At 37.4% G+C, this 23,918-nt stretch overlaps 3 protein-coding genes across 14 annotated transcripts; all 3 read left to right on the top strand.

The window, feature by feature from the left end:
• Positions 1 to 856: 856 nt before the first annotated feature.
• On the top strand, positions 857 to 7,303 carry LOC140989230 (uncharacterized). Of its 4 annotated transcripts, XM_073458382.1 has the most exons (8): positions 859 to 1,022; positions 1,198 to 1,275; positions 1,386 to 2,124; positions 2,295 to 2,403; positions 2,699 to 2,819; positions 2,903 to 3,634; positions 4,719 to 6,369; positions 6,579 to 7,303. In XM_073458382.1, exons 3-8 carry the CDS (start codon positions 1,932 to 1,934, stop codon positions 6,995 to 6,997), a joined length of 3,225 nt encoding a protein of 1,074 aa, XP_073314483.1. In that variant the 5' UTR covers positions 859 to 1,022; positions 1,198 to 1,275; positions 1,386 to 1,931; the 3' UTR covers positions 6,998 to 7,303. The 4 variants fall into 4 exon arrangements, with proteins under 4 accessions (XP_073314485.1, XP_073314483.1, XP_073314482.1 ...); XM_073458384.1 differs by having other exon boundaries at positions 857 to 1,022; positions 1,198 to 2,124; positions 6,603 to 7,303; XM_073458381.1 differs by having other exon boundaries at positions 1,198 to 2,124.
• Positions 7,304 to 9,753: 2,450 nt separating this feature from the next.
• On the top strand, positions 9,754 to 16,152 carry LOC140989751 (cyclin-dependent kinase G-2-like). 5 transcript variants are annotated; one of them, XR_012177560.1, is made up of 7 exons: positions 9,754 to 12,001; positions 12,408 to 12,543; positions 12,619 to 12,707; positions 12,905 to 13,016; positions 13,101 to 13,207; positions 13,296 to 13,475; positions 15,753 to 16,152. XR_012177560.1 is itself a non-coding variant. In XM_073459132.1 (6 exons), exons 1-6 carry the CDS (start codon positions 10,320 to 10,322, stop codon positions 13,396 to 13,398), a joined length of 2,229 nt encoding a protein of 742 aa, XP_073315233.1. In that variant the 5' UTR covers positions 9,754 to 10,319; the 3' UTR covers positions 13,399 to 13,773. The 5 variants fall into 5 exon arrangements, 1 of the variants encoding a protein (XP_073315233.1); XR_012177559.1 differs by lacking the exon at positions 15,753 to 16,152 and adding an exon at positions 14,542 to 15,380; XR_012177558.1 differs by lacking the exon at positions 15,753 to 16,152 and adding an exon at positions 14,534 to 15,380.
• A 2,435-nt stretch (positions 16,153 to 18,587) lies between these two features.
• Positions 18,588 to 23,856, top strand: LOC140989597 (uncharacterized). Of its 5 annotated transcripts, XM_073458870.1 has the most exons (10): positions 18,589 to 18,816; positions 19,513 to 20,187; positions 20,332 to 21,446; positions 21,608 to 21,893; positions 21,999 to 22,073; positions 22,110 to 22,226; positions 22,615 to 22,788; positions 22,938 to 23,123; positions 23,292 to 23,405; positions 23,527 to 23,856. In XM_073458870.1, the coding sequence occupies exons 2-10, from the start codon at positions 19,564 to 19,566 to the stop codon at positions 23,854 to 23,856; spliced, it is 3,021 nt and encodes a 1,006-aa protein (XP_073314971.1). In that variant the 5' UTR covers positions 18,589 to 18,816; positions 19,513 to 19,563. The 5 variants fall into 5 exon arrangements, with proteins under 5 accessions (XP_073314974.1, XP_073314972.1, XP_073314971.1 ...); XM_073458873.1 differs by lacking the exon at positions 22,615 to 22,788 and having other exon boundaries at positions 18,588 to 18,816; XM_073458869.1 differs by having other exon boundaries at positions 19,562 to 20,187; positions 21,999 to 22,226.
• Positions 23,857 to 23,918: the final 62 nt, after the last annotated feature.

Here is a 23,918-nt window from a genome sequence, read left to right as displayed (position 1 = left end):
TTGTGATTAAATTTTTTCAAGTCTATATCAACACCCCACGGAATTTCTTAACACAAAGGGAAATTTGCAATATATTCTCAAGACAAGAATACCTTCAAAAAATTTTGACAACGTTGTTTACTACAAACAGAAGCAAACGTAAAATATTTACCATCTATACCAAAACTAAACACACATGTTATTGGTTCTCTCTTGGCATATTAATTAATTAAATTATTAAATGATCAAACAATTAGATCAATCATGTGGAGTTTAATTGCTCTATATTACACAATAGTTGCTTGGGGAAAAAAAAACTTACATACATTCATATTTAATAATTCGTTTGTCTAGATTATCCGATTATTGAAATCATGTTAAAGACTAAACAAATTCGAAATCGAGTCGAATTAAGTCAAATTAAGCGGATTACTATACAAACTTTTGTTAGTTTATATCTCCCCATTTACAATTTTCGAACATAATAAGCGAAAACATGTTCCTAATATCTTCGAAGCTCAAATGAAAACCCAAATAATAATAACAACAACAACAAAGTCGTTAATTAAAATAACACAAAAATTCTCGTGAAACGATATAACGAATCAATTTTGATGGACATGTATTCTATTTGGGTCATCTTGAAAAAATTATTATTTTTTTTATAAATATAGATAAAGTCGCTCCGTATCAAAAAAAATTTCGTAAAACTATTTACCCTTAAAATAAAAACACCATTATCCCTTTAGATATGAACATAGTTTTCTCACACCCAATCTGAACAGCGGCACCCACAAAAGTGACCAAACCATGAAATTATGTCCCAAACCACTCATTTATGTCACCATTATTACACTGCCCTCCTTTAATTTTTCATTTAATTTAGGAGTAAAATTACAAAAAAAGTGGGAAAATAAAAGTGTAATAAGAAAATGAAAGGAAGAGCAAAGAGAAGGAAAAAATGGTAACTGCAGAAAAAGAAAGAAAAGAAAATGGAGAATCAAAGCTGACCGAGGGAGAGAAAGTAACAAAATTATAGAAAGGTAGTCAAATAAAGCGAAAAACAAAGCCAGTTGATCACTGTCTACTTATTGTTTTCCACAATTATTATCGTTAATCACTTCATTTTTTTTTATTGTTTACGAATTTCATTGTTAATCACTTCATTTTTTTTATTGTTTACGAGTTTCATTTGCCATTTCATTTTTTCCTTTTTAGCTTCGCCGCTGCTGTCGTGGTGGTGGTGCTACTGCCTGCTGCACATTTCGCTTTCTCCCCTTGCAATCTACCTCTCACGTGAACAATAATTAGGCCCTTTATTCATCTTTTCATCCGTCTTTTATAGGTTTTCTTTCTACAGTTTTACCTGATCTTGGATTTCTCTTGATCTTCTCACTTCCCTTCAGATCCAGATCACTTGTGGGGCGTGTAATGTTCAGAGGACTTGAGGGTTTTGCAGTAAAGCTGTGAGTCTTGAAGTGGGTATCGTGGAATGACATTTTTGTGCTTTTTCTTGAGCTTGTTTCACCCTTTGGAGCTGCTGAATTTTGCTGCCTGTGTTATAAAAGTGTTTGCTTTGGTGGTAAGTTGTGGTGGGTTTGGAGTGTTGGTTCCGGAAGTGGATTCTGAATTGGGTCTGGGATAATTTATTAGATTTTGGTAGTTTAGGTGTTACTTGAAGTGGGTGTCGTTGAGCTGCAGAAGAAATATAGAGTTACATGATATTGGTGCAAATGGGTAAAAAGGTGACATTTTTCTTCCATGTACCGAATGTGAAGTGGGATTTGATTAGGTGTTGTAGAGGATAAGTGTCGGAATGAATTTTCTTTACGGAGATGCTGGATCGAATTGTGTGATTTCAATGATTTGCTGTTTGAGTTAGGATATTTGTTTTTTCTGAAGCGTTTGACTGGTAAACTATAGGCTGAATTTAAGGTGAGGATTTCAAATTAATGCCTCCATCACCGGCTGTGAGGGTTTTCCCACGTAGCGAAATGACCGTAGAGAATCACAAGAGAGGGCGCAGTCTCGAGAGCGGGATTCACTATCGAGATGACGACGATCTTGCTCTGTTCAACGAGTCGCGGAGCAAAGAAAAAGAGAATTTCTTGCTTCATTCGAATGACGACTTTGAGGAGATATTCTGTGAGTTCTCACACCCTTGATCTGCTTTCAGATTATCTGCATTTATGGCTTTGGTATTTAGCGAATAATGTGCCCTGTGTTTTTTTTTAATTTGCTTAGTCTTGCTGACAAATGTTGCCTTTTTATTTTCGTCTCCTGTCTTTTGTTTTTTCCTTTATGGCATTTGGCAGCTACAAAGTTTAGGTACTTACCAGATCACGAGCTTGGAATCTCCATTCCTGCTAGGGGTGAGAGTAGTGACCTGCTCAACACAGAGGGAGATAAAAATGACTATGATTGGTTTGTTCTTTTCTTTTCGTTATTTTGTTCTTGATTTTCTTTTCTTTGTCTCCTTTGAATTTTGTTGGTATAAAAAAGGGCTAAAAGCACCCATCGATGTGGTTTCAGGACATAGCAAAAATCCATTTTGCGCATTAATATTTTCCTGATGATTCTATCCAAGTTATTGAAACTTAAAAGTTCTGATATTGAACTTCGGGCAAAAGTAATACCCATCAGTGATTGCATAAAATGATAACTGGCGGTATTTCATTCTCCTTGTGTCCCTTACCGTGTCATTCGAACTATGTTGCAGGTTGATAACGCCTCCTGAAACTCCTCTTTTTACTTCTTTGGATGATGATGCGCCACCAATTAATCTTGCGCCTAGGGGAAGGTCAATGAGTCAACCTGTTCCAGTCCCGCTGTCATCCTCAGTATGATCTTACAAGAAGACTTGATTATATGACTCGTTTTTTATGTTCATCTGAAATTGTTCATAAATGTGTTTTAACTGCAGACAGAGAAGGGTTGCAGAAATAGTAGAGGTAGCGCAAGTCCTCAACGCTCGAGCCCATCTCCTCAGTCGAGTAACAATACACTGCAATCGAGAAGTAGGCCGCTTTCTGCTACACACTCAAGCCCACCGCCTACTTTGCGACAGCCTTCTGCTTTAAGAAGGTTGTCACCCCCACCGAGTAAACCAAAACCTGCTCTGCGGTCTAGTACACCCAGCCCAAGGAGGATGAGCACTGGTTCAGTCAGCGCTGTCACCCCATCAGGAGTTAGAGGTGCCTCCCCCATCAAGACGAGTCGGGGGAACTCTGCTTCACCAAAAATACGCACATGGCAATCTAACATCCCTGGCTTTTCTTCAGAGGCCCCACCTAATCTTCGTACCTCACTGGCTGATAGACCAGCATCATATGTACGAGGTTCTTCTCCAGCATCAAGGAACAGCTCCCGATCTGGAAGACAATCCATGTCTCCAACCGCTTCTAGAAGTGTCAGTTCGTCACACAGTCATGATAGGGATCCATTTTGTGTCCATAGTAAAGCGTCAGTTGCATCATCTGGTGATGATGATGCTGAGTCGCCACAATCCTTACCTATCAGCAGCTCAGACCGTTCAGCTCCTAGAAGCATAGGGACTCTCCCAAACATGAGGACTGTTGGATATTCCAAGAAACTGTCTAAAATTTTGTCCAGCTCTGCCCCCAAAAGATCCTTCGACCTGGCGCTCCGACAAATGGTTAGGCAACTTTCTGTATTAGTTTTCCCTTTTGTTTCTTGGTAATTGATCACACTATCTTGTTATTCCAGTTGTCTGATATTTGTTTCCTTCTGCTCAGTGTCAAAATGCAGTTCAACAATGACTTGCTATATTAAGTGACCGACCATGTCTCTTAATTGAAAATTTAATGGCTTTACTTTTCTGAATATATCTTGTATGTGTGTCTATTTTTGCATGTGCACTGTCTTTAATAAATGCTGTTGTGTCCATCTGTTCCTTGCATAGCGGAAGTGCAACATTGTGGTTAATCATAGAATGCTGATTTTTTTGGCACTATTCACCGGATTTTCTGGATGGTGTTTGTTCGATTTACTATTTTCTTTTTTTAGTGCTAGTTTTAATTTGAGTTTTTTAATGTTATTTAATATTGGCTCTATAGTTGATGAGGAAAGTATTTTCTTGTATATTTTTACATAAAATTTGCATACCATGTGTCAATATATGCATATACCAAACTGCTTAGTTTGATGCTGTGCTTGGATTTATTTTTCTCTGATAGTAAGGTCATGTATACCAAGGTTGTAGTTAATCTTTTTCCCACTTTTCCTGCTATGATGTGCTTATGGCTTCTTGATCCATCAACATAACTCGCCAGGCTGCACCATATTACTAACTTGATATCAAGAGCCATGCATGAGCTTCTACTTCTAGGCTTCACCTTTCAGAAAATGATTGTAACCATCAAAATTTAAAACATGACTTCATGAGTTATTCATAATCATCATCAAACAAGGAAATACCTGTTTGCATTTGTGCACGGAAAAAATAGTGGTAATGGCTGATGCATGATGAAATTACAATTTGAAGGATACTTAAAACTAGTTTTGGGATGGGTGAAGTAGAATGGTTTAATATAAGGTGGAGTGACTCAAGATTAATAATTATCGCCTATTCTGGACTGTGGACCACGGCTTGGTCTGTATGATGATTTCCCAACAGGTCAAATATGATACGGCCATGTCATTTCCTGAAGCATGTTTTATTACTGTATCTTTTAACTGATTTCACGAGGTGACATTTTTTTCCATGTGATTGTATGCAGGATAAGAAGGGCCCTCAGAATATGTTTAGACCCCTCTTGTCCAGTGTCCCCAGTTCAACTTTTGCAAGTGTACATCATCGTTCTCTGACATCCCGAAATTCTTCAATCACAACTAGCAGCAATGCCAGTTCTGACCAAGGAATGAGTGGAGCACTTGATACAAGAGAAATTGAGCTAAACCAGGAAGATTTGACCCGTGCAAGTGTGAAAGCACAATATCTTAATTTGCAGGATGAAATATTTTCAATGGATCAAGCTGATGCTTTGAATGAAGATTTTGGGAACAAGATCATGAAAGAGTCCACTCTTAGTCAGCATGTCGAAATTGATGGCCCCTCCATAGTAAATTCTCGGTGTGGTGTTGCTGACCGAAATAGCCAACTTGAAAAGGCTGCAGCTATGGATGATTATTCAAATGGTGATGGTCCACCAGATATGGCAATATGCTCAAAATGTGGCCTCAAGTTTCCTTCAGATGAAGATGTGATGGAAGGATACTTACAATTTTGTGCTAAGTGTGCGAATTTGGAAATAACAAGGCATGGTTCGCTTGAGATTTTGGACCAGTCTACTCTAGAACCATTGAAAGCTACCTGTTCTGGTAACATTGTGATAGATTATCTTGATGAGGTTACTGCTGAGGGTCAAGATTCATATAGCGAGCCAAGTCAGAATCCTGCAGCACTTCTGGTTGAGGAAGGGATAACGACTTCTGCCACCGATCAAGAGATTATTCATCAGCTGTATGGTGACTTTGGCCACCAGCAGTTGCAGCATGGCGGGGCGAATTTAAATTCTACGGTGGAAGTTCCTGAAGGTGCTGGCATTTCTTTGCTGCTGAAGAAATCAAGTAGCAGCAGAGGACCCATTGTCCAAAGCAGGAGTTTTACTGCGAGTACCACCTGCTGTGATGATTTCTCCTATATGAGGGACTCTATGAATAGCATAAGAAGCTCCATTGGGCACATCAGTGCATCTGTGTCATCTTCTGTTGATATGGGCTATTCGAGAAAAATAGAAACTCGGGTTCAAAGGCAATCAAGTGGCCGAAAATCAGATACAGAAAATTGGATGCTTGATATGCCTACAAAGCACAAACGATCTGCCTCATCTTTGTCCGGTGCTTCAAGTCATTGCTTCCAGGTCCAAAGTGCAGCACCAAGTTGCCACGAAGATAGTATCGGGGCCGTAAAATGTGTAGATCCAAGTGAACAATCTCTGGCTTCTGAATATATGGATTCTGAAAGCCACATCTTTAAATCTGCTGCTGAATTAACTGACCATCTCATGAATGTCCACTCCGAAGATATTTCAGTTTTGCCAGTTTCGACTTCGGATTCTGATAATTCAATGGATGCAGATACACTATATGCACATTCGCAGCCCTGTGGTCATGGGGAAGATGAGATGCAAAACCCGTGTCCTGTTGTAGTGGATGTTGAAGAAGCTCACACTCCAAGCTCTTTGAATACTAAACCAGAAATGGAAATGGATAATGCTGATATTGTTGCTGCTGATTGTCATTCTGATGTAGATTCCATTAATTCCCACACAGATGAATTACTGGAGCCCTCTGATTCAGTGGCACAGAATAATGTTATAACAACTTTTGAAGAATTTTATATTTCAGATTCAGCCCGTGGTGCCCCTGGTATGTGCATCAGAATTTCGAATGTTTGTGTTTCTGATTCTCTTTTATTTTTTATCTTATGTTCGAGCTTCTTATTCTTTGTTCTTCCTTCCCCATATTTGACGATCTTGTCTTGTTATTGTGTCCTAGTCTTATTCTGCAATGGAAGGCTAGACCTTTTCAAATGTTATTCTCTTCTCTAATTCATGAAACTTTCACTTTAATTGTAGAAGAATCAACTATTATGGTGGAAGACTCCGATGGAAGAAAGTCCCGAAGCCTGACTCTAGAAGAAGCAACAGATGCAATCCTCTTCTGCAGCTCCATTGTCCACAATCTCGCATACGAAGCTGTGAACATAGCTATAGATAAAGAAACACGACGAGTGGAACCAGTTCTACAACCGGAGATCCCGTTTATTGCCAAATCCAATTCAGACAGACCGGAGATCCGGTCAAGAAACACTGGGAATCGTAATTCCAGATCCCAGAAAACTCGACAGAAGAAGTTGGAAACCGACCCAAAACCTGCTTCCATTGATGCTGAAACGGAAGAGAAGTTCAGTCCACACGTAGTAAAATCTCCATATAAGTGGGACAGCATGAAGCCTCCAAAGTTGGAGTCCAAGTGTAATTGCACAATCATGTAGGATTCTCAGGCAGCTGTGGCATTGCTATGTGTTTCTACCATCATTTTCAGGCCTTTTGTTGGTTCTAATTCTTTTGTAAGAAAAATATATACACTTCTCACTTAGAGATTTGATCATTCTTGTAAAGTTCTGATTCTATTATTAGGCCGATCATAATAGAGGAATTGCAATATTCTTGTTAGTATTTGGTTTTGTGGTAAAAAATTTTCTTCTGACACTCAAGGAAATTGCATTCGGATGGTTATTTGTAATTGTTTGTGGTAAATAATGTTGCACTTGAAATATACATTTCGTATTGAAATTGGATTTCTGGGGCCTCGCCACTTTCTATGTAATATACGAACACAAAATACATATTTAAATAAAGGAATTTTGCATGATCAAATCGCTAATAAATATTATACGGGTTTTTTCGCCGATTTAAGAAAGCACAAAAAAATACGTGTAATAATATAGTGGGCAAAAAAAAAGTCATGATAAATCCTAATACAGACAAATAGGGACAGTTCACATGGAGAAGACAAAATTCTAGAGGCATGATAAAAATAGTGGTGGGACATTTAATAATTTTAAGGCATGAGTACGTCCAGGATATTTTGATGTTTACTTTGGATCACGGGTGTATTTTATCTTTTCAAATTCTATTTTATTAATAAAAGAGAGTATTTTATTTATCTAACTGTGTATCATTTTAATAAAAATTTAAATTTATATATAATAGTCAAGTATTCTGTACTAACTGCTTGAGATTATGGTATAATTTTTGAATTACTTAAAACTCTCTTTATCTTTGTCAATTGTTCCGTGTCAAAGCATACATATTTGCCTCACGTATTCGTTACACAAGTAATGCGTATGTCTATATGGATAGTTATGATAATAAACGAGCCATCGAACCGAAAAAAAACGCACTCACACAAACACCGAATTTAATCTGTAACTGAATGACTCGGACTTTTAGACCAGCAGCTAGGATGCTGCACATATATCTAACAGCAATGGTTAGGACTTGAATTTGATGGCTCTGAGTACTTAGCCACGAGCAGCAAATGGGATGTGTCGATTCCACGGAGATGTTTGATGCAACATCCAAGAACTCCCAGAGCCACGGGCCAAATTCAGCCGCCAAGTCCATATGTTGCACACATCACCTCAAGACAGGTAGGTGTTGGTCAGGATGGCCGAGATGTTGGCACCTGGTGGTCACAGAGAGGCCGCTCAACATCTTCATTACATGGATACAAGAATCGCACTAAACATAGGTGAGTGAGTCCCAACACTTTTTTGGACGAACATGTTATATATGATTTATCAAGTGTTGTTTACTTGACATACTGTTTTGCAGGACGCTGAATTAAACTCGAGTGTTTACCTAATAGGATGAGTAGCAATTTTTAGATGTAAAATGGGAAATAGTCGAAACGATAATTTAACCTTGATACGCAGTTCCTTTGTGGTGTTGTGCATATGGTCTTCAAATGCTTTCCTCCCCGAACAGGCATGTATTATCAATCCTCGATAAATGCAGTAACCTCAAACAGCTCCAAGCTCATCTCATTGTTCTCGGTCATGGCCAAAGGCGTTTCCACGCGATCAAATTCATCCGCTTCTGCACACTTCATCTCTCCAATATTGGGCATGCTCGCCTCTTGTACGATAAATTCAACTCCTCTAATATTTACATGTATGCCGCCATGATCACTGCCTATTCATCGTTATCGTATCAAGCATCCGCGGTGACAAACTCTAAATCTTCATATTGAACAACCTTTAGACAAACTCAAAAGGCTACTGATAGACATATCTTATGGAGTTTTTGGATATATTCAATTTACCAAAAGGAATTCTACGGAGCAACGAGATAGCAAGAACCAATAAAGTCCACATGTTGCAGAAAAATTCTAGTTGGAGAAAAGAAAATAAAGAAGGAAAACTGAGTGGAGGGATCAAATTGACATCCTAAGTCCTAGAGTCATGGATTTTACAATTGCATCAACAAGGTCAGACGAACAAAAGAAATATGAGAAAACCTTCATGGATCGGTCGTGGATGAAGTGAGCCTGAGGATGCCTCGAGAAATCCTTGCTTTTCTCCAGAACTGCACATTTTACTCCTGAAGAACACCATTAAGCAAATAAATGTAACTGCAATTTCCACCTTTAATACAAAATTTGATGTCTGACAGACTAAATCTAAACACAAACGGAGAAATAGATAAAAAAAAAAAAAAAAAAAATTAAAAAAAAAAACACAAAAAAAAAAAAAAAAAAAAAAAAAAAAAAAAAAAAAAAAAAAAAAAAAAAAAAAAAAAAAAAACATTGACTCATAGTACCCACAGTTTAGAACCATGGACATCATAGAGCTGGAAATTTGATTGGAAAAAGGCAACAGAGATTCAAATTTTATAATCCTCAAAACAAAATTGAAAATAAAATCAAACAATTTCGTGTAATCGAGATAGGAGTACCTAATTTCGTAAGAAGAATTGAGAGAACAATGCCCACAGGGCCGGCACCCACGATCAAGACTGGAAAGATTCGATCTAGGGTATTGTTTGGATTGATTAATTAAATATTATTTTAGATGGAATAGAAAACCCAATAATTGTTTTTTTAATTATTATTATAGCACATGTTATATATATTTAAAATAGATTAACTATTATTATTATTATCATCGTTTTTTTTTATTATTATTACATAAAAGAATATAATGAGGTAGATTTTTCGGATTTAAAAGATACTCGGCCAATATTAGATGGCTCTCTTTCTACGCGGCCTCAACTTGGCTTCTCTGTCGTCGCTATTATTTTCTCTCTCTACAAGCGCCTGCGGCCGCGTCGTTATTTCTCCTCAGCACTCGCCTGCGTCGTATTCGCGATAAACCTAGTCGGTAAGCGCTTACACTCCTGTGTTCTCATTAACGGAAGTGGGCGAAAGTGAAGTGTTTATTGCGCTGGGTCTTTTCTAGGGTTTCTTTTCTCGTTCGCATGATTTTTGTTTTGGTTTTTCTATTAGTTGTTGGAAATTTGAAATTTGAGTGGCTATTCAGCTGTTACACGTCGTTTGTCGTGTTTTTGGATACGGTGCTTTATTAGATCTGTGTTTGAATGTTCAATACAAAAAAAATTTATTGAAAGGCTGTTTCGTGAGTTAGTAGTGTTCATCTAAAAAAAGTACTGGGTATCTGCCTGGGAATTGCTTGAATCGGACTGCTTAGGGTTGAAGCTTGGGTTTTTGCCTGAATAATCAATTTAGGGGAGTTGGGTGGGTGAGGTAGGGTTTCGTTTGCTTTATATAGACAGAAAATCACCTCTAGATTTATGGCTGCTGGAAGACATGGGGGTTACAGAGACAATGAGTTTAGAAACCGTGAGGGTGATTTTGGGTTATCAAGGAAAGAGGTTGGATATTCAGAAAGTGGCTATGAGGGTAATGGGGCGCGAGAGTATGAGAAAGGTAAGGTCAGGAGTCGAGATATTCTTGAAAACAGGGCTAGGATCAGACAGAAGGATATTAGAGAAAGGGAGGTGATGAATGGTGAATATCACTCTACTTCCAGCAGGAGCGATTCAGGAAGTGGTGGTGGTGGCCCTAGGAGACGTGGATATGCGGTTCACACCATGGATCGGGAACCTGGGGAGCTATCAAGTGATGGGTCTGATGAGGCCATTGATTCAGAAATTCAAGCTAATAAAGTGACAGAAATCAAGAATTTGGTAAATGGGAACCAGTTGTCTCCTTTGCTAACTAATAAGAGGAAGTTTTCGCCAATTGTTTGGGACAGAGATGATACAGCATTCAAGACTAGAAAAATTTCAGAGACTATTAACTTACCACCACCACCTTCTTTATCAAAACCTAAGCACCAATCACCAGCTATTGACCATATGTTTGATGTGAATTTACAGACTGAAACTGAAGATGAGAAGGAGTGTGATGTGGCCGAAGCATCCCCAATGGAATTACTACCTGATTTGTCAGATTTCTCTGCTGAAACATCCCATCGGCAACCTGAAGAATTATTGAATAAACATGGAATTGATGCAGTAGATGGCGATGACGATGTGCCTACTACACGAACTATAAAGTCCTCTCGTTGGGCAGATAATATTGATTCCCCGGTTGACGAAGGTGAGATTTCTGATCGTGAAGATGTTCGGCAATTAGGCAGGAATTCTCTTTCTGAGTCAAATGAAAGGAGAATTCAAAAATCACTGAGTCCAGAGCTTGGAGAGGTGAAAAGAGAAGGTTCTGAAGGAACCAGGAGGAGGTCCTTTGGGTCTGAGGAACGGGTTAGGTCTTCCAGTAGAGATAGTAACCATGATAATGATGAGAAAAATGACTCTATGGAGGTAGATGATGTTCGCAATTATGATGCTACCAGTGTTAGCCAGTCTGACATGGAATCCGGGGATGATCATGATTCTCGTGGTACACCAGAGCCAGGACACCCCTCTCAGAGGAGTTTTAATATGCTTCAGGGATGCAGAAATGTTGATGAGTTTGAGAGACTGAACAAGATAGATGAAGGCACTTATGGGGTTGTTTTTAGAGCCAGAGATAAGAAGACTGGAGAAGTTGTTGCTTTGAAGAAGGTCAAAATGGAGAAAGAGAGAGAAGGCTTTCCCTTGACGTCTCTTCGGGAAATAAACATTCTTCTGTCTTTTCATCACCCCTTCATTGTCGATGTAAAAGAAGTGGTTGTGGGTAGCAATCTTGATAGCATATTTATGGTCATGGAGTACATGGAACATGATCTCAAGGGATTGATGGAGACCATCAAACAGCCTTTTAGTCAAAGTGAAGTTAAATGTCTTATGCTTCAGCTTTTAGGTGGTGTAAAGTATCTTCATGATAACTGGGTGCTTCACAGGGATTTGAAAACATCAAATTTATTGTTAAATAATCGTGGTGAGTTGAAGATATGTGACTTCGGTCTGGCCCGTCAATATGGGAGTCCTCTGAAACCTTATACTAGTTTGGTGGTTACTCTATGGTACAGGTAAGTTTCAACTTATGCGCGTAAAACTCTGTTTACTTTATAATTCGAAGTCATCTGCTTTAACTAAATACGTGGTTTCAGTGTACTTAGGGTGCTTTTGTAAGCTAACACGTGTAACTAGTTTCTCGATGATTATCTTTAGATCCTATCAATATCTGATCTTCTATTTTGCCCCATTTTCAATATCCTTCAGTCATTGTATTTGTACCAGTTTTTGAGAAAAGAACTTGTGCTTTTCCGATGTTAATGTTGGCAGAATAATGTCCATGAACCTATCATTTTCTTTATGGTCCTATCATGAAGTTTATTGTGTTAGTATACTGTCCTGCTCCGAATGATATTTTGCATTCCCACTTTCTCTTGGTTTATTCATTGAAGGACATCTAAATCATTGATTTATTTTCAGGGCACCGGAACTTCTTTTGGGAGCCAAACAGTATTCTACTGCAATTGATATGTGGTCTCTTGGGTGTATTATGGCTGAGCTATTATCAAAAGAACCGTTGTTCAATGGGAAGACAGAAGTTGAGCAACTTGACAAGGTAAATCTTCATTGAGGTTTTTTTGGCCAATTTATATATTTTATCTAGTCTGATAAGGTTGGGGTAATGAGGCAGATATTCAAGATCCTTGGCACCCCGAATGAGACAATCTGGCCTGGGTTTTCTAAACTTCCTGGAGTCAAGGTGAACTTTGTGAAGCATAAGTAAGTACTAGATTCGTATATTTTTAATTCATTCCAATTTTGGTCTCAAAATTTATGTTCTCTTCTTTTTGCCACTGTTTTCCCAGGCTTCCAGCTTTGGGTGATTCTGGTCTGGCTTTCTGGCCTCCATTGGTGACAGTGTCAGATACTTGGCTTAGACATCTTGTTGCTTCTAACCAGTGACATATTTATTTCAGGTACAATCTCTTACGCAGAAAATTTCCAGCAACATCTTTTACTGGGTCACCTGTACTTTCTGATGCTGGATTTGAACTGTTGAACAAGCTGTTAACATATGATCCTGACAAGGTATTCCATTATCTATTGTTTCAAATTTTTAGATGAAGCATCTCCAAACTTTGAGTAAGTAATTTCACTTGTGTAAACTGTCAGCGAATTACTGCTCAAGAGGCCCTGAATCATCCGTGGTTTCGTGAGGTTCCGCTTCCCAAATCTAAGGAATTTATGCCTACTTTTCCAGCTCAGCATGCACAAGACAGGTCTTTTTTTACATCAAAATTAGTTACATTTAACATAAATTTTTAGAATTTTCAATTTATAATACATTGTAATTAATTTGATTTTCAGGCGCATGCGAAGAGTAATGAAGAGTCCCGATCCATTAGAAGAGCAACGGAGGAAGGAGTTGCAACAAGGAGAATTTGGCACTGCTGGTTTATTTGGTCAATAGGTTCCAAAATCTCTCTCCTGTTTGGTTTCTGGGAGATGTGGGAGACGATTGAGAGAGAGCTGTGGATGGGATTGAAGGTGCTGCATTGTTTATGTGATGAATATTTTACTGTAATTTAGCAGTTACTTCAATGATTTAGGTGGATAAGCATTTCTATGGCTTCTGCTCGGATCAAAATTGGTGCAGTTATATTCTAGAATTTGTGCTCCCAGGAATGGTTTTTTAATATGCCTTGCCCAAGAATGCCACTGGGCACTTCCTGTTATGGAACTGTTTCTGGTTATTCTAGTTCATGTAACATATTTTATAATTGTCACTGCAGACAATTTTCTCGAAATTGAGTTTGAATGCTAAATTAATTGTGTTTGTGTTGTAGTTTTTTTATGTTTGTCTTTATTTAATCCTTATATTATGTTTGGAAGAGGTGGGGAGTTAAGTGTACGGGACATTCTTTTACTTTCATCTCAAAGAATTTGACGGGTAGCATTGCATCCTAAATTTGAGTATTAGTTCTGATTACTTGGAGGAAACTGGGGCAAAAGTTTTCAGCGCACGTGGAATATTTTGCCTTTTTGCCTACGGCATCAATGACTTGGTCATTGATTCATATGTCATGATGTCATTTTGCTTTTGGACGGTGCTTTTTATTGTTTGCCCCTAAGCAACATTCTGGCCCTATTAAGGTGCTATCATTGCGTGTATTATACACTGTAGACTTTTACATTTTCCTTCCTTTTCTTTTCTAGGTTTGACTTCCAATTTGTTATAATCGTAATTTACCTTTTTCATTTCTAATAGAAAATCTATCAAACTGAGAATTGACTCCTGTAGAACTTCGATCATTGGATTGAAGTGTCTGTACTGCAATTTTTTTAAAAAAAAGTACTATTAGAAATTGAAAATGCATGCCAGTTGCAGCAATTGAAAGTCCTATCAGTATTTGTGTCTGGTGGAGCCTACCTTTTCATTTGTTATAGCTTGGCGTTTTTCGTAAAATGAATGGAGATATTGCTTGACTAGCTTGTACATCCTGCTAAGAACATAAAATCTCATATTTCCCCCTCTTTAATGGCAAAATGATGATTTTGACAATGGATTTGAATTTATATGACATCAACCTGAAATGTTATTGCAGTATCCAAGCAAGCAGGTTGGGGAATTCACGAGGTCGAAGTACATTTATAGAAATTCAAATCACTGTTCCATTTATACAAATACACTTTTATGTATACCGCAGATTAAAAGAGGTACACTGCAATATTTTACTTGCATTTTGTGTATGTTTAATCCTGACCACAGTTTTTTTGTTGGAAGTGTTTATCGTGTTTTGTTTTTTATCGCTTTTGGTTCCCCTTGCTATCTTTTTCTTTGATCTCGCCATGAGGCTAAAGCTTTTTAAAAGAGTTGTATGCTTCTTATTCCTCAATGGCTTCTTATTCCTCAATGGTTTTGAAAATTTGGCTTTACATACACATTCATCATTATATTTGGAATTACTTTATGAAGTTACCAAAACTGGTTTGTTTGTATTTTCTTAGGCTTTTCTTGTTATGCGTTTTTTACTCTGATATGCTCTTTTACATTTTGTTGCATTTGAATCTGTTGAAGCATCTAAACAATCAGTCATCTACCATATTTGGTGTTTTACTCGTGGTCTTGACAATTCATATTATATGAATTTGGTCTTGATTGTTTTAGTTTCTGAACCGCGATGGCTTGTTTGACAAGATCCATTCTGGATCAAACTCGAGTATACCTCCATAGCTTTCCATTTGGTATGCGAATCATGACCAAAACACTTCGTGGATTAGCATCTGCTTTTCAACTATTTTGCAGCCAGTGAAATTCTTTACCTGAAATTTGAGCACTATAGAAAGAGACCGGATAGAACTTTTACCTTAATGGAACTCTATGCTGCTCCAAGTGATACACAGGTACTGTATCTCAGAGATTTGCAGGAAAGTTTTATTACAACAAGCAGGTATTTCTTTTGCATATGGATTTCTTAGCGATCAGCACTTCTGATCCTTGTTTCTATGAGTCGGTTTGGAGAATGCAGGTAAAACGTGAAATTTATGGCAAACTCTGAAATTCCTCTCTGGTTGAATCTTGATTCAATAAAATTGACCTATGATACACAGTACATCTTGAAATACCAAAAATCGTAGGATTGAATGGATCGTACCAATTCATTCTCGATTGAAGAATGGCTATTTTTTTGTGGCTATGTCAAAGGCGGTTGGCTATTTCAGATCTGTTGCTCCCTTTGTCTTCAATCTCTTGTTTAATACATGTAACTGTGGCCGCTAGCCCTGTGCAATAAAAAAAATTTATATGCATGTGTATATATGTAGGTTGTGCATCAAAGGTTCTGATAGTGTTCCGAAGATGTATACAAGTGACTCATGTTCAGATAGGGGAGATAATAGACATCTGGTTGATGGTTCGTGAGCTTCATTACATGAAATTCTCGCAAGCTAAGGACACCATCTCCATGAAGATCGTACCTATTGATCATCTCAACATGATCCAAGCTCCATTCTCGCCATCTGTTGCACATACATTTAAATCCAATTTGACATCTCAGAAGCCCTTTTCAAATCCTTCATTTTTCCCATCTCCACATTAACTTGCTACCCAAACCCACGAATTCATGTAATCTGTAAGTCCATTTTCGCTAGAAATGAGTGGTCGAGCTACTATCTCTGCCGCTTTGGTGTGACAGCTTTCAACTCTTTACTGCAATGTAGGGTTCACATTGCTATGGGGTAATTTTCTTGTTTGCGTTTATTGGATAATTTGAATAAAAGCCTACTATGTGGGGTTGTGTTTTCTTTATCATATCCTGGTCTGTGAAGGGAATTTAGTACTTGATGACTTGAAATAAAGGTGAGGAATGAGATCTCGTTGCATGTTCTTAGTGCACTGAGGTTGTGTTAGAATTTTGCAGGCCACGGAATGATATGATAAGAGCTTGGGAAATTTCAAATGAGGTCTTTGTTCAAGTCTTTATAGGCGAGTAGATGAGAAATGATATGTCAAAACATAAATATTCAGGTTGTGTTGGTTGACAGGCTCGTGGATTTTTCCATTGTAAAGTCCATTGTCGACTCTAAGTGCATCTCAACTTCTGAAATTTTTCTTAACGCCAACTTCTAAAAGGTTAATCACCTTACTTTTCCAAATCACTAAACCTTACATTTGAAAATTTTATCCTGATAAAATTTATATTGTGACACGTCAGAATAAAAATCTCTCTATAGCTAATTTATAAAATAATAATAATGCTTCAACTGGTAGCATGAAATATCTTGATGTGACAGCGGAATCATGTCTCCGATGATGTTTAAATGCAGGCGGTGTTAGAAATTGTGATGTCAGTGTACAACGAACATAACTTCAACCTCCTTGTCAAACTCTAAAATTGGCAGCATTGTAAGGCTTATAAAATCCCATGGCTTATGTTTTTCTTTTCACTGTTATCGACGGGTTTGTTGAGCGAGAAACATTTTGCGAGCTGCTGCTAGTTTTAGCATCAGGGTCATCAGAAAGTTGAGCAATATCAGCACTATCTTTGGGTTGGTTTGAGTTCTCCACTAGAGGAGTTTTCATGACACTTTCTTAATTCCACGACTGGAAAGATCAATCAAGACTCAGGCAGGCTTCGTGTAGTCTAGACTCGAGGTCCTGAGACGAAGTTTAACATATTTGTAAAAATGGTAAGATTGTACCTTTGCTTGGCGGTAGCCATTATGTTGCATCATGCGCTCTGCCCGCTGATTTGCGTATCCCAAACATAGAGCTTTTCGTAAAGCTCGGTAATCTTTGCCATTTTTCCTCCTTTAGTTTTCTGTGATGAAGAAAACTTTTCAGTCACACGAAAGTTATCTTTCTATGATGCCTGTACACACAAAAATAATGCAAAATATATTAAAGGCATTTCTCCTTGCCTTTAGCTATCTTATGCATTATGTCAGATATTTGTACCCTCACATTCTTGAAGAACAGCATTCCTAACACCTAGAATCAGCAAGTTCAATAATGAAAGATATATCTACAGATACAGCCAACACTTGAAAAGGAAGAGCTTTCCAAAAGTAAGTAGGTAATCTCCTCCTCTCCCTTATATTCTTGTAAAAATTTGAACTATTTGATCCTTGTAACAATTATTTCTCCATGTTAACTAAGATAGAGCCAACACACACCATTGTTACTTGAGAAAATATTTGTATTAACTAAGAACTTAAAGAGGATAAGACAAATAACAAAAAAAATGTTATAACAAAAGGTAAATTATTTAAAATAAACACGTGACAACATGCAAATTTCATATATGTGATTAATATGAATTTATAAAAAATAAATTTTATTTTTATTTATTGTATTAACTAATTTTATCTTGAATAAAATCGTTTCCACGTACAACATACGTACATTTTTGTAGTAGTATATATGTGTGTAGTTGGTGTTAATAATATAATATTGCTACTTCAATATCAGAATGAGACGTGGTTGCTTCAACCTTCCCTCTTCGCTGCATAATTTATTAATTATTTCAACCCCATTTGTTATCGGTCATTTAATACAAATATGAGACAGTGGGGTTCTTAATAATTGATCAAGAATTTTGATGGAAACATAATTCGACCATCGTCCTAATAGCCATTGAATTTGCAAGAAGCCAGAAATATTTTCAAAGATATCTAGAGCCAAATATTATCATAATCTTCATTTATATTTGAAAATAAAATGTAACAGCTTTGTTCATCATTTCCTTTTTTTAGGAAATCTATTTTTATATTATCAAAAGAGAGTTATAAGTTTTATATCATCAAAGAGACATATACTCGATAAATACCTTCTATGAATAAAATATTTGTAAAAAAATGTGCAAATTATAGTTATCAATTGTATTAGTATAAAAATAAATTTTATGCGCATACACCAATATATTTATATATATACATATATATAAATTTTAGTAAAATATAGTAAAAATAATACAATCTAAATATTTTTTTTTTATCTTTATCGTTTTGTTTTGTTTTGTTTTTTTTAAAAAAAAAGGGTGGTGTCAAACAAACATTTCTTATAAATCATATTTATCTTTGATATTCATTTTGGCGATTATCATTTCCTTTTCCTGGTTTAATTAATAGGATTTTTTGTATGCAAATAAAAGAATAGGAACTTGCGCAAAAGCAGAAAACTGAAACCTTGGGACTCTTTTCCACACGTTGCGAACGCAAAATTCTTCTTCCTCCACCTCTTCTGAATTTTCAATCTTTTGGACTTTCTTACGCCTTCTTTTACTTTCTCCTCAAACAAACAAGGAATCCCATCTGCGGAAATAAACAAAATCGGTTATTCAAAAGGCATTGCAAGAAGCATAAGTCTCTTTTGTTCTTCAATCTTCTGGTAAAAGACTGCCTTTTTTCTCTCTGTCTGTTTCTTGTTTCTCTTAGTTAGCTCAGTGTAGTTGTTTTTCATTGATAATTATGGACGCAACTGTGATCTTCTGTGTATTTTTACCATTTCTGTGTTGTGGCATTTGATAGCTGGATGCTAAATTATTGATTGGTCCTATGATGGTTTGTTTCTTTTTTTGGAATATTTTACTGGATCCTGAAATTAAAATGGTGATTCTTTTACAGTAATATGGTTCTTTATTTGGGTAGTTTGCAAATGTGGCCATTTTAGCTTGATCGTTCTTCTCTTTTTGTTTGGTCTGCTTGATTGGTTAAGTTTTTACTGCATTTTTTTGAGGATGTATCCGTGAGTCTCGACAGGGAAACCGAAGGCAATCCACTGGAATGCGAAATTTTCAAATTGCATGCATATTGTCTATTTATTTATTTTGAGCTTCCATCATAAATTAATCTGTTGCACCAAATCCCTGAGTGGGCCATAGTTTTCTGAGTGTTTGTGGATCTTTAGAGATAGTTGCGAACATCATCTTATTCCTGAATTATTTTCAAGTGTTAGTGTATAGATGAAAATTGCAAAATCTCATTATACCGAGAAATCTCAGAAGATCTTTATTTGTAGACTGTATTCATGAGTGTTATTACCTAAATTCTCTATGATGAATTTTTTTTCCTCATCATGTTGTAGTCGATCAGAATTAACCGACCAGCTTTAGCTCTTAATTATCTTGCTCTAGCTATGGTTCTTGGACTGAGATCGAAGCACAAATGGGGTGCTTCAGTTAGAGTTCAGTACATTGTCCAAATACAGGAGATTAGGCCTTGGCCACCATCTGAGTCTCTTAAATCTGTTCAAACCGTTTTGATTCAGTGGGAAAATGGTGATCAAAATTCTGGTTCATTTATCTCTGTTGCTGGGGAATCCAATATCGTATTTAACGAGTCTTTCGTGCTTCCTATTACTCTTCACCAAGACAAAAAAGCTGGTGATAAGTTTAAGAAGAATTATTTGGAGTTTAGCTTATTCGAGCCTCGAAAGGATAAGGCTAAAGGACAACTCTTGGGGACAGCTTCATTGAATCTTGCAGATTATGGAGTAATGGATCATGTATTAAATATAAATGTCCCGTTAAGCTTCAAGAAAAGTTCAAGTATTTCAGTCCAACCGGGTTTAATTATTAGTTTTGACCCTGTTGAAATGGATAGCTCTAATTCCTCGCCTAAAGTGGGCTTCCTTGAATATGATGACAATAGCTCAGAAATCGCCTCTTTTACTGATGATGATGCTTCTTCACATTCATCAAGGGCACCTGGTTCATCAACCATCGGATCTCTAACAACTTCACTGTCTCATAATGAGAAGGTAAGCAAGTTTTCTTAAAATTTAATTTATATTGACATCTATACTTAGGCTACATTACTTATCTTACCGCATAGTATTGATAATTCTTTCTACTCAATGTGTTTACTTGTACCTCGTGGTACTTATTTGAAGTTAAAAATGCAGAATGGATATGGAAATGCTGGAATCGACTCTTTGAAAGAGCAAAACAAGAACTTACGGCCTCCATCAAATGATTCATTATTTGATGATAGGAACCATGTAAATGACCAGGTTTCATTGTCCAAGTTTTCTGAGCGAAGCATGACATCTGTCAAGAACTCTGTTCCCCCCTCCATTAGATCCTCTCCCTCATCCATAAGTTTTCGAGAGATGCATACCAAGCCCAATAACACTGCAACAAGTTTTGTGAGGGGAAGTGTTTACCCCAGTTCCCATGAAGTTATTGCTAACAGCAACTATAAAAGTAGCAGAAACACTCGGCAATATGTTGAAGACAAATCCTTCGAAAGATTTTCTTCTGAAGCGGTTGAAGCTGATAATTATAGAAGAAGCAGTTCTTCTCAAGATAAAGAATTGCAACCAGAAGATGTTCTGATCGACGATTCACATGTTGGTGAAAATGTTCTGATCGACGATTCACATGTTGGTGAAAGGCTACGAAAAGATATTCGATGTGATGAACAGATATCGGAAGGGACAAGCCATTCTCCAGGGAATAAGTTACTGTTACTCGATAAATTATCAGATGATAATGCGAAAAGACAGGTGATAACAAGAAGCGATAATCTTGCACCAAATAGAAAAGCTCCACTAGTTCCTCCATCCAGCAGTAACAAACCTCAGTTGAAGCATGTAAAATCCATCCAAATACACGGCACAACTAAAGGGAACGGATTTCTGGCCGACTTTTATGCTGGGGGAAAAGCACCTGACCTCGATATATATAATGTCTATCACAAGAAAGGTAAACATAGCTCAAAAACTGAAGGAAAAGAACAAAAAGGTGAGCATTTTGACAGTAAAAATGAATGGAAAACTAGAATTGAGATGCTTGAGGAAGAACTGAAAGAAGCTGCAGCAGTTGAGGTTGGATTATATTCAGTAGTTGCTGAGCATGCCAGTTCGGGAAATAAGGTCCATGCCCCAGCTAGACGACTTTCAAGATTTTACAGTAACATTTGCAGAGAAGGATCTCAAGCAAAGCGGTCTAGTGCTGCAAGAGCTGTGGTGTCTGGTTTGGTTTTGGTTTCTAAAGCATGCGGAAACGACGTCCCAAGGTAAGTTTGTTTAGAAAATATTACATTTCTTTATATGCCTATCCAACAGGCATCCTATCATTGTCCTTTTTCATGCTACTCATCCCACCAAATTTTTAACTGTTAGAACTCAAAGATATATCATGATATTGATAATATCAAGATTTGTAAAAATGTTACAGGTTGACATACTGGTTGTCAAATTCAATTATGTTGAGGGCCATTGTCAGCCAAATTGCTGCTGAATTACCACATTCTAATGTATCACAAATAAAACATGATGGCCCTGAATCTGAATCAGCTAGAAGAATAACAAATAAACAGCTAGACTCTTCTCACATGGATGAGGAGAATACTAAACCAACTGAAGAATTTGATGACTTTGAGGATGTCTTGACATTCATTATTGCACTCGAAAAAGTTGAATCTTGGCTCTTTTCTCGGATTGTTGAGTCAGTTTGGTGGCAGGTCACCACTACTCTCACTATTTGCAATATGTTAAAAACAACTGAAAGCTCCATGTTTATTTCAGATTTTGAAGTTAAGAATTATTATTATTTTCATTTGCTGCAGACTTTTACCCCACATATGCAGCCAAATCTAGCAAAAAGTAGCGATAGAACTAACAACAGTTCAGGCATGAAGAAATCGAATGGAAGAAGAAATAATATAGGTAATCATGAACAGGGAATCTTGGCTATCGAGTTATGGAAGAAAGCATTCGAAGATGCATGTGAAAGGCTTTGTCCGATTCGGGCTGGGGGGCATGAATGTGGCTGCTTGTCTGTGCTGGTTAGAATGGTACGTTTTATAAACAACCTTGTGCAACACTACCATCCCCAGTCGACTTGTGAATGTATACAGGGATATCCTTCACCAATAGTAACTAGTTTTCTAGGGGTGGATTAGGCACATGTCAAAGTGGTACTAGAGTGGGACCCATGTATCTGTGCTGCCAAGAAATGTCCAACCCCAGGTGGGCTCTACACGCGCAACGATGAGCCATGGGTTGGGCGTCTCCCAGCCCACGACAGTTTGGGCAAGGGTTCTTGGATCAACTTATACAGTTGAATTACCTTCCCCGTATTAATTACTACCATGTTTTCTAGGGGTGTATTGGGCTCGTCGTCTAAATTTTATAAAAACGTATTTAAAATTCAAACACGACAGAATTGCATTTTTCTGTTAGGTAATGGAGCAGTTAGTTTATAGATTGGATGTTGCAATGTTCAATGCTATTCTACGTGAATCCGCTGAAGAAATGCCAACTGATCCTTTTTCTGATCCCATAAGTGATTCCAAAGTCCTCCCAATTCCAGCTGGGAAATCAAGCTTTGGAGCTGGTGTACAGTTAAAAAATGCTGTAAGTGTCAAGTGTGGAACCAACTGATGTTGGTTGCGGATCCTCATTGTTTGATATTAAACAATTTTTTATGATTCGACCGAGCCTGATTGCTTTCAATGTAGAGTTTAAAATTCTTAATTTTGTTTTTTTTTCTGCATTTATTGTAGATCGGGAACTGGTCCAGATGGCTCACGGATCTTTTCGACATAGAAGATGAGTCATATGAGGATACTAACATTCTTGTTGAAGGCAACAGACCAAAATCTTTCAAGGCTTTCAAGCTCCTCCATGCGTTAAGTAATCTTATGATGCTGCCATTTGGAATGCTTGCTGATGCTTCCACCCGAAAAGAGGTGACTCACCATCAAATCGAATAATATTATCTGTGTTACAAGTGATCACACCCACACACGTGATCCGCATGGGATGTAGGTGAAACCCACATGCATTTCATGATTCTAGTGAATCCAAATAGCATACAATCTTTGGTTTGTAATCATCTAAGGTTTCCTCCTCTGAAGGTATGCCCGACATTTGGTCCAACCCTAATCAAAAGGGTTCTGAACAATTTCATTCCGGATGAATTCTGTCCTGAACCGATGCCACGCGACATAGTCGCTGCCCTAGATTCTGAGGTTGGTGCTGCCTCATATACTCCCATGTGATACCATCAAATTTCATAGTTCAATATATTGTTTTGTGCATTCTCTAGAGGTGTACAAGTTATTCTCAACTTGCTATTTTTTCTCAATTCAGGATATTTCTGACAGTCATAACGATATGGTCACATTCTTTCCTTGCATTGCAACTCCCACGAAATATTCACCACCCGCCGCAGCTTTGTTAACTTACGTGGGAGAAGTTGGAAGCCAAGTGCTTCAAAGTAGCAGGTTATCAACACTCAAGAAATCATTTGCCAGTGACGATGAGTTGGATGAACTCGACTCACCATTGACTTCAATCATTCCTGATAGCTTCCTCGCTTCTTCTGCTTTAGCTAAACTCAGCTTGATGCCGAAGGAAAAGGGTGGGAGGAATGTTGTCAGATATCAGCTGCTTCGGGAAATATGGAAAGATGTTGAATAATACGGAGGGTATCTTTCATTTTAAATCAAGATACGCGATTAAATATTATATGAGAAAAATCC

This window comes from Primulina huaijiensis, chromosome 12, assembly GCF_012295235.1.
Source record: "Primulina huaijiensis isolate GDHJ02 chromosome 12, ASM1229523v2, whole genome shotgun sequence".
Taxonomy (NCBI): domain Eukaryota; kingdom Viridiplantae; phylum Streptophyta; class Magnoliopsida; order Lamiales; family Gesneriaceae; genus Primulina; species Primulina huaijiensis.
This window is presented reverse-complemented; position numbering and strand designations above follow the sequence as displayed.

Coding starts and splice junctions, on each gene's coding strand:
- LOC140989230 (XM_073458382.1), top strand. CDS start 1,932: ATGCCTCCATCACCGGCTGTGAGGGTTTTCCCACGTAGCGAAATGACC. Junction 2,820..2,902: donor CAGTCCCGCTGTCATCCTCA/GTATGATCTTAC, acceptor TTTTAACTGCAG/ACAGAGAAGGGTTGCAGAAA. Junction 6,370..6,578: donor TTCAGCCCGTGGTGCCCCTG/GTATGTGCATCA, acceptor CTTTAATTGTAG/AAGAATCAACTATTATGGTG.
- LOC140989751 (XM_073459132.1), top strand. CDS start 10,320: ATGGCTGCTGGAAGACATGGGGGTTACAGAGACAATGAGTTTAGAAAC. Junction 12,544..12,618: donor AAGTTGAGCAACTTGACAAG/GTAAATCTTCAT, acceptor GTAATGAGGCAG/ATATTCAAGATCCTTGGCAC. Junction 13,017..13,100: donor TAACATATGATCCTGACAAG/GTATTCCATTAT, acceptor GTAAACTGTCAG/CGAATTACTGCTCAAGAGGC.
- LOC140989597 (XM_073458869.1), top strand. CDS start 19,564: ATGGTTCTTGGACTGAGATCGAAGCACAAATGGGGTGCTTCAGTTAGA. Junction 23,124..23,291: donor ATGCTTCCACCCGAAAAGAG/GTGACTCACCAT, acceptor CCTCCTCTGAAG/GTATGCCCGACATTTGGTCC. Junction 23,406..23,526: donor TCGCTGCCCTAGATTCTGAG/GTTGGTGCTGCC, acceptor TTCTCAATTCAG/GATATTTCTGACAGTCATAA.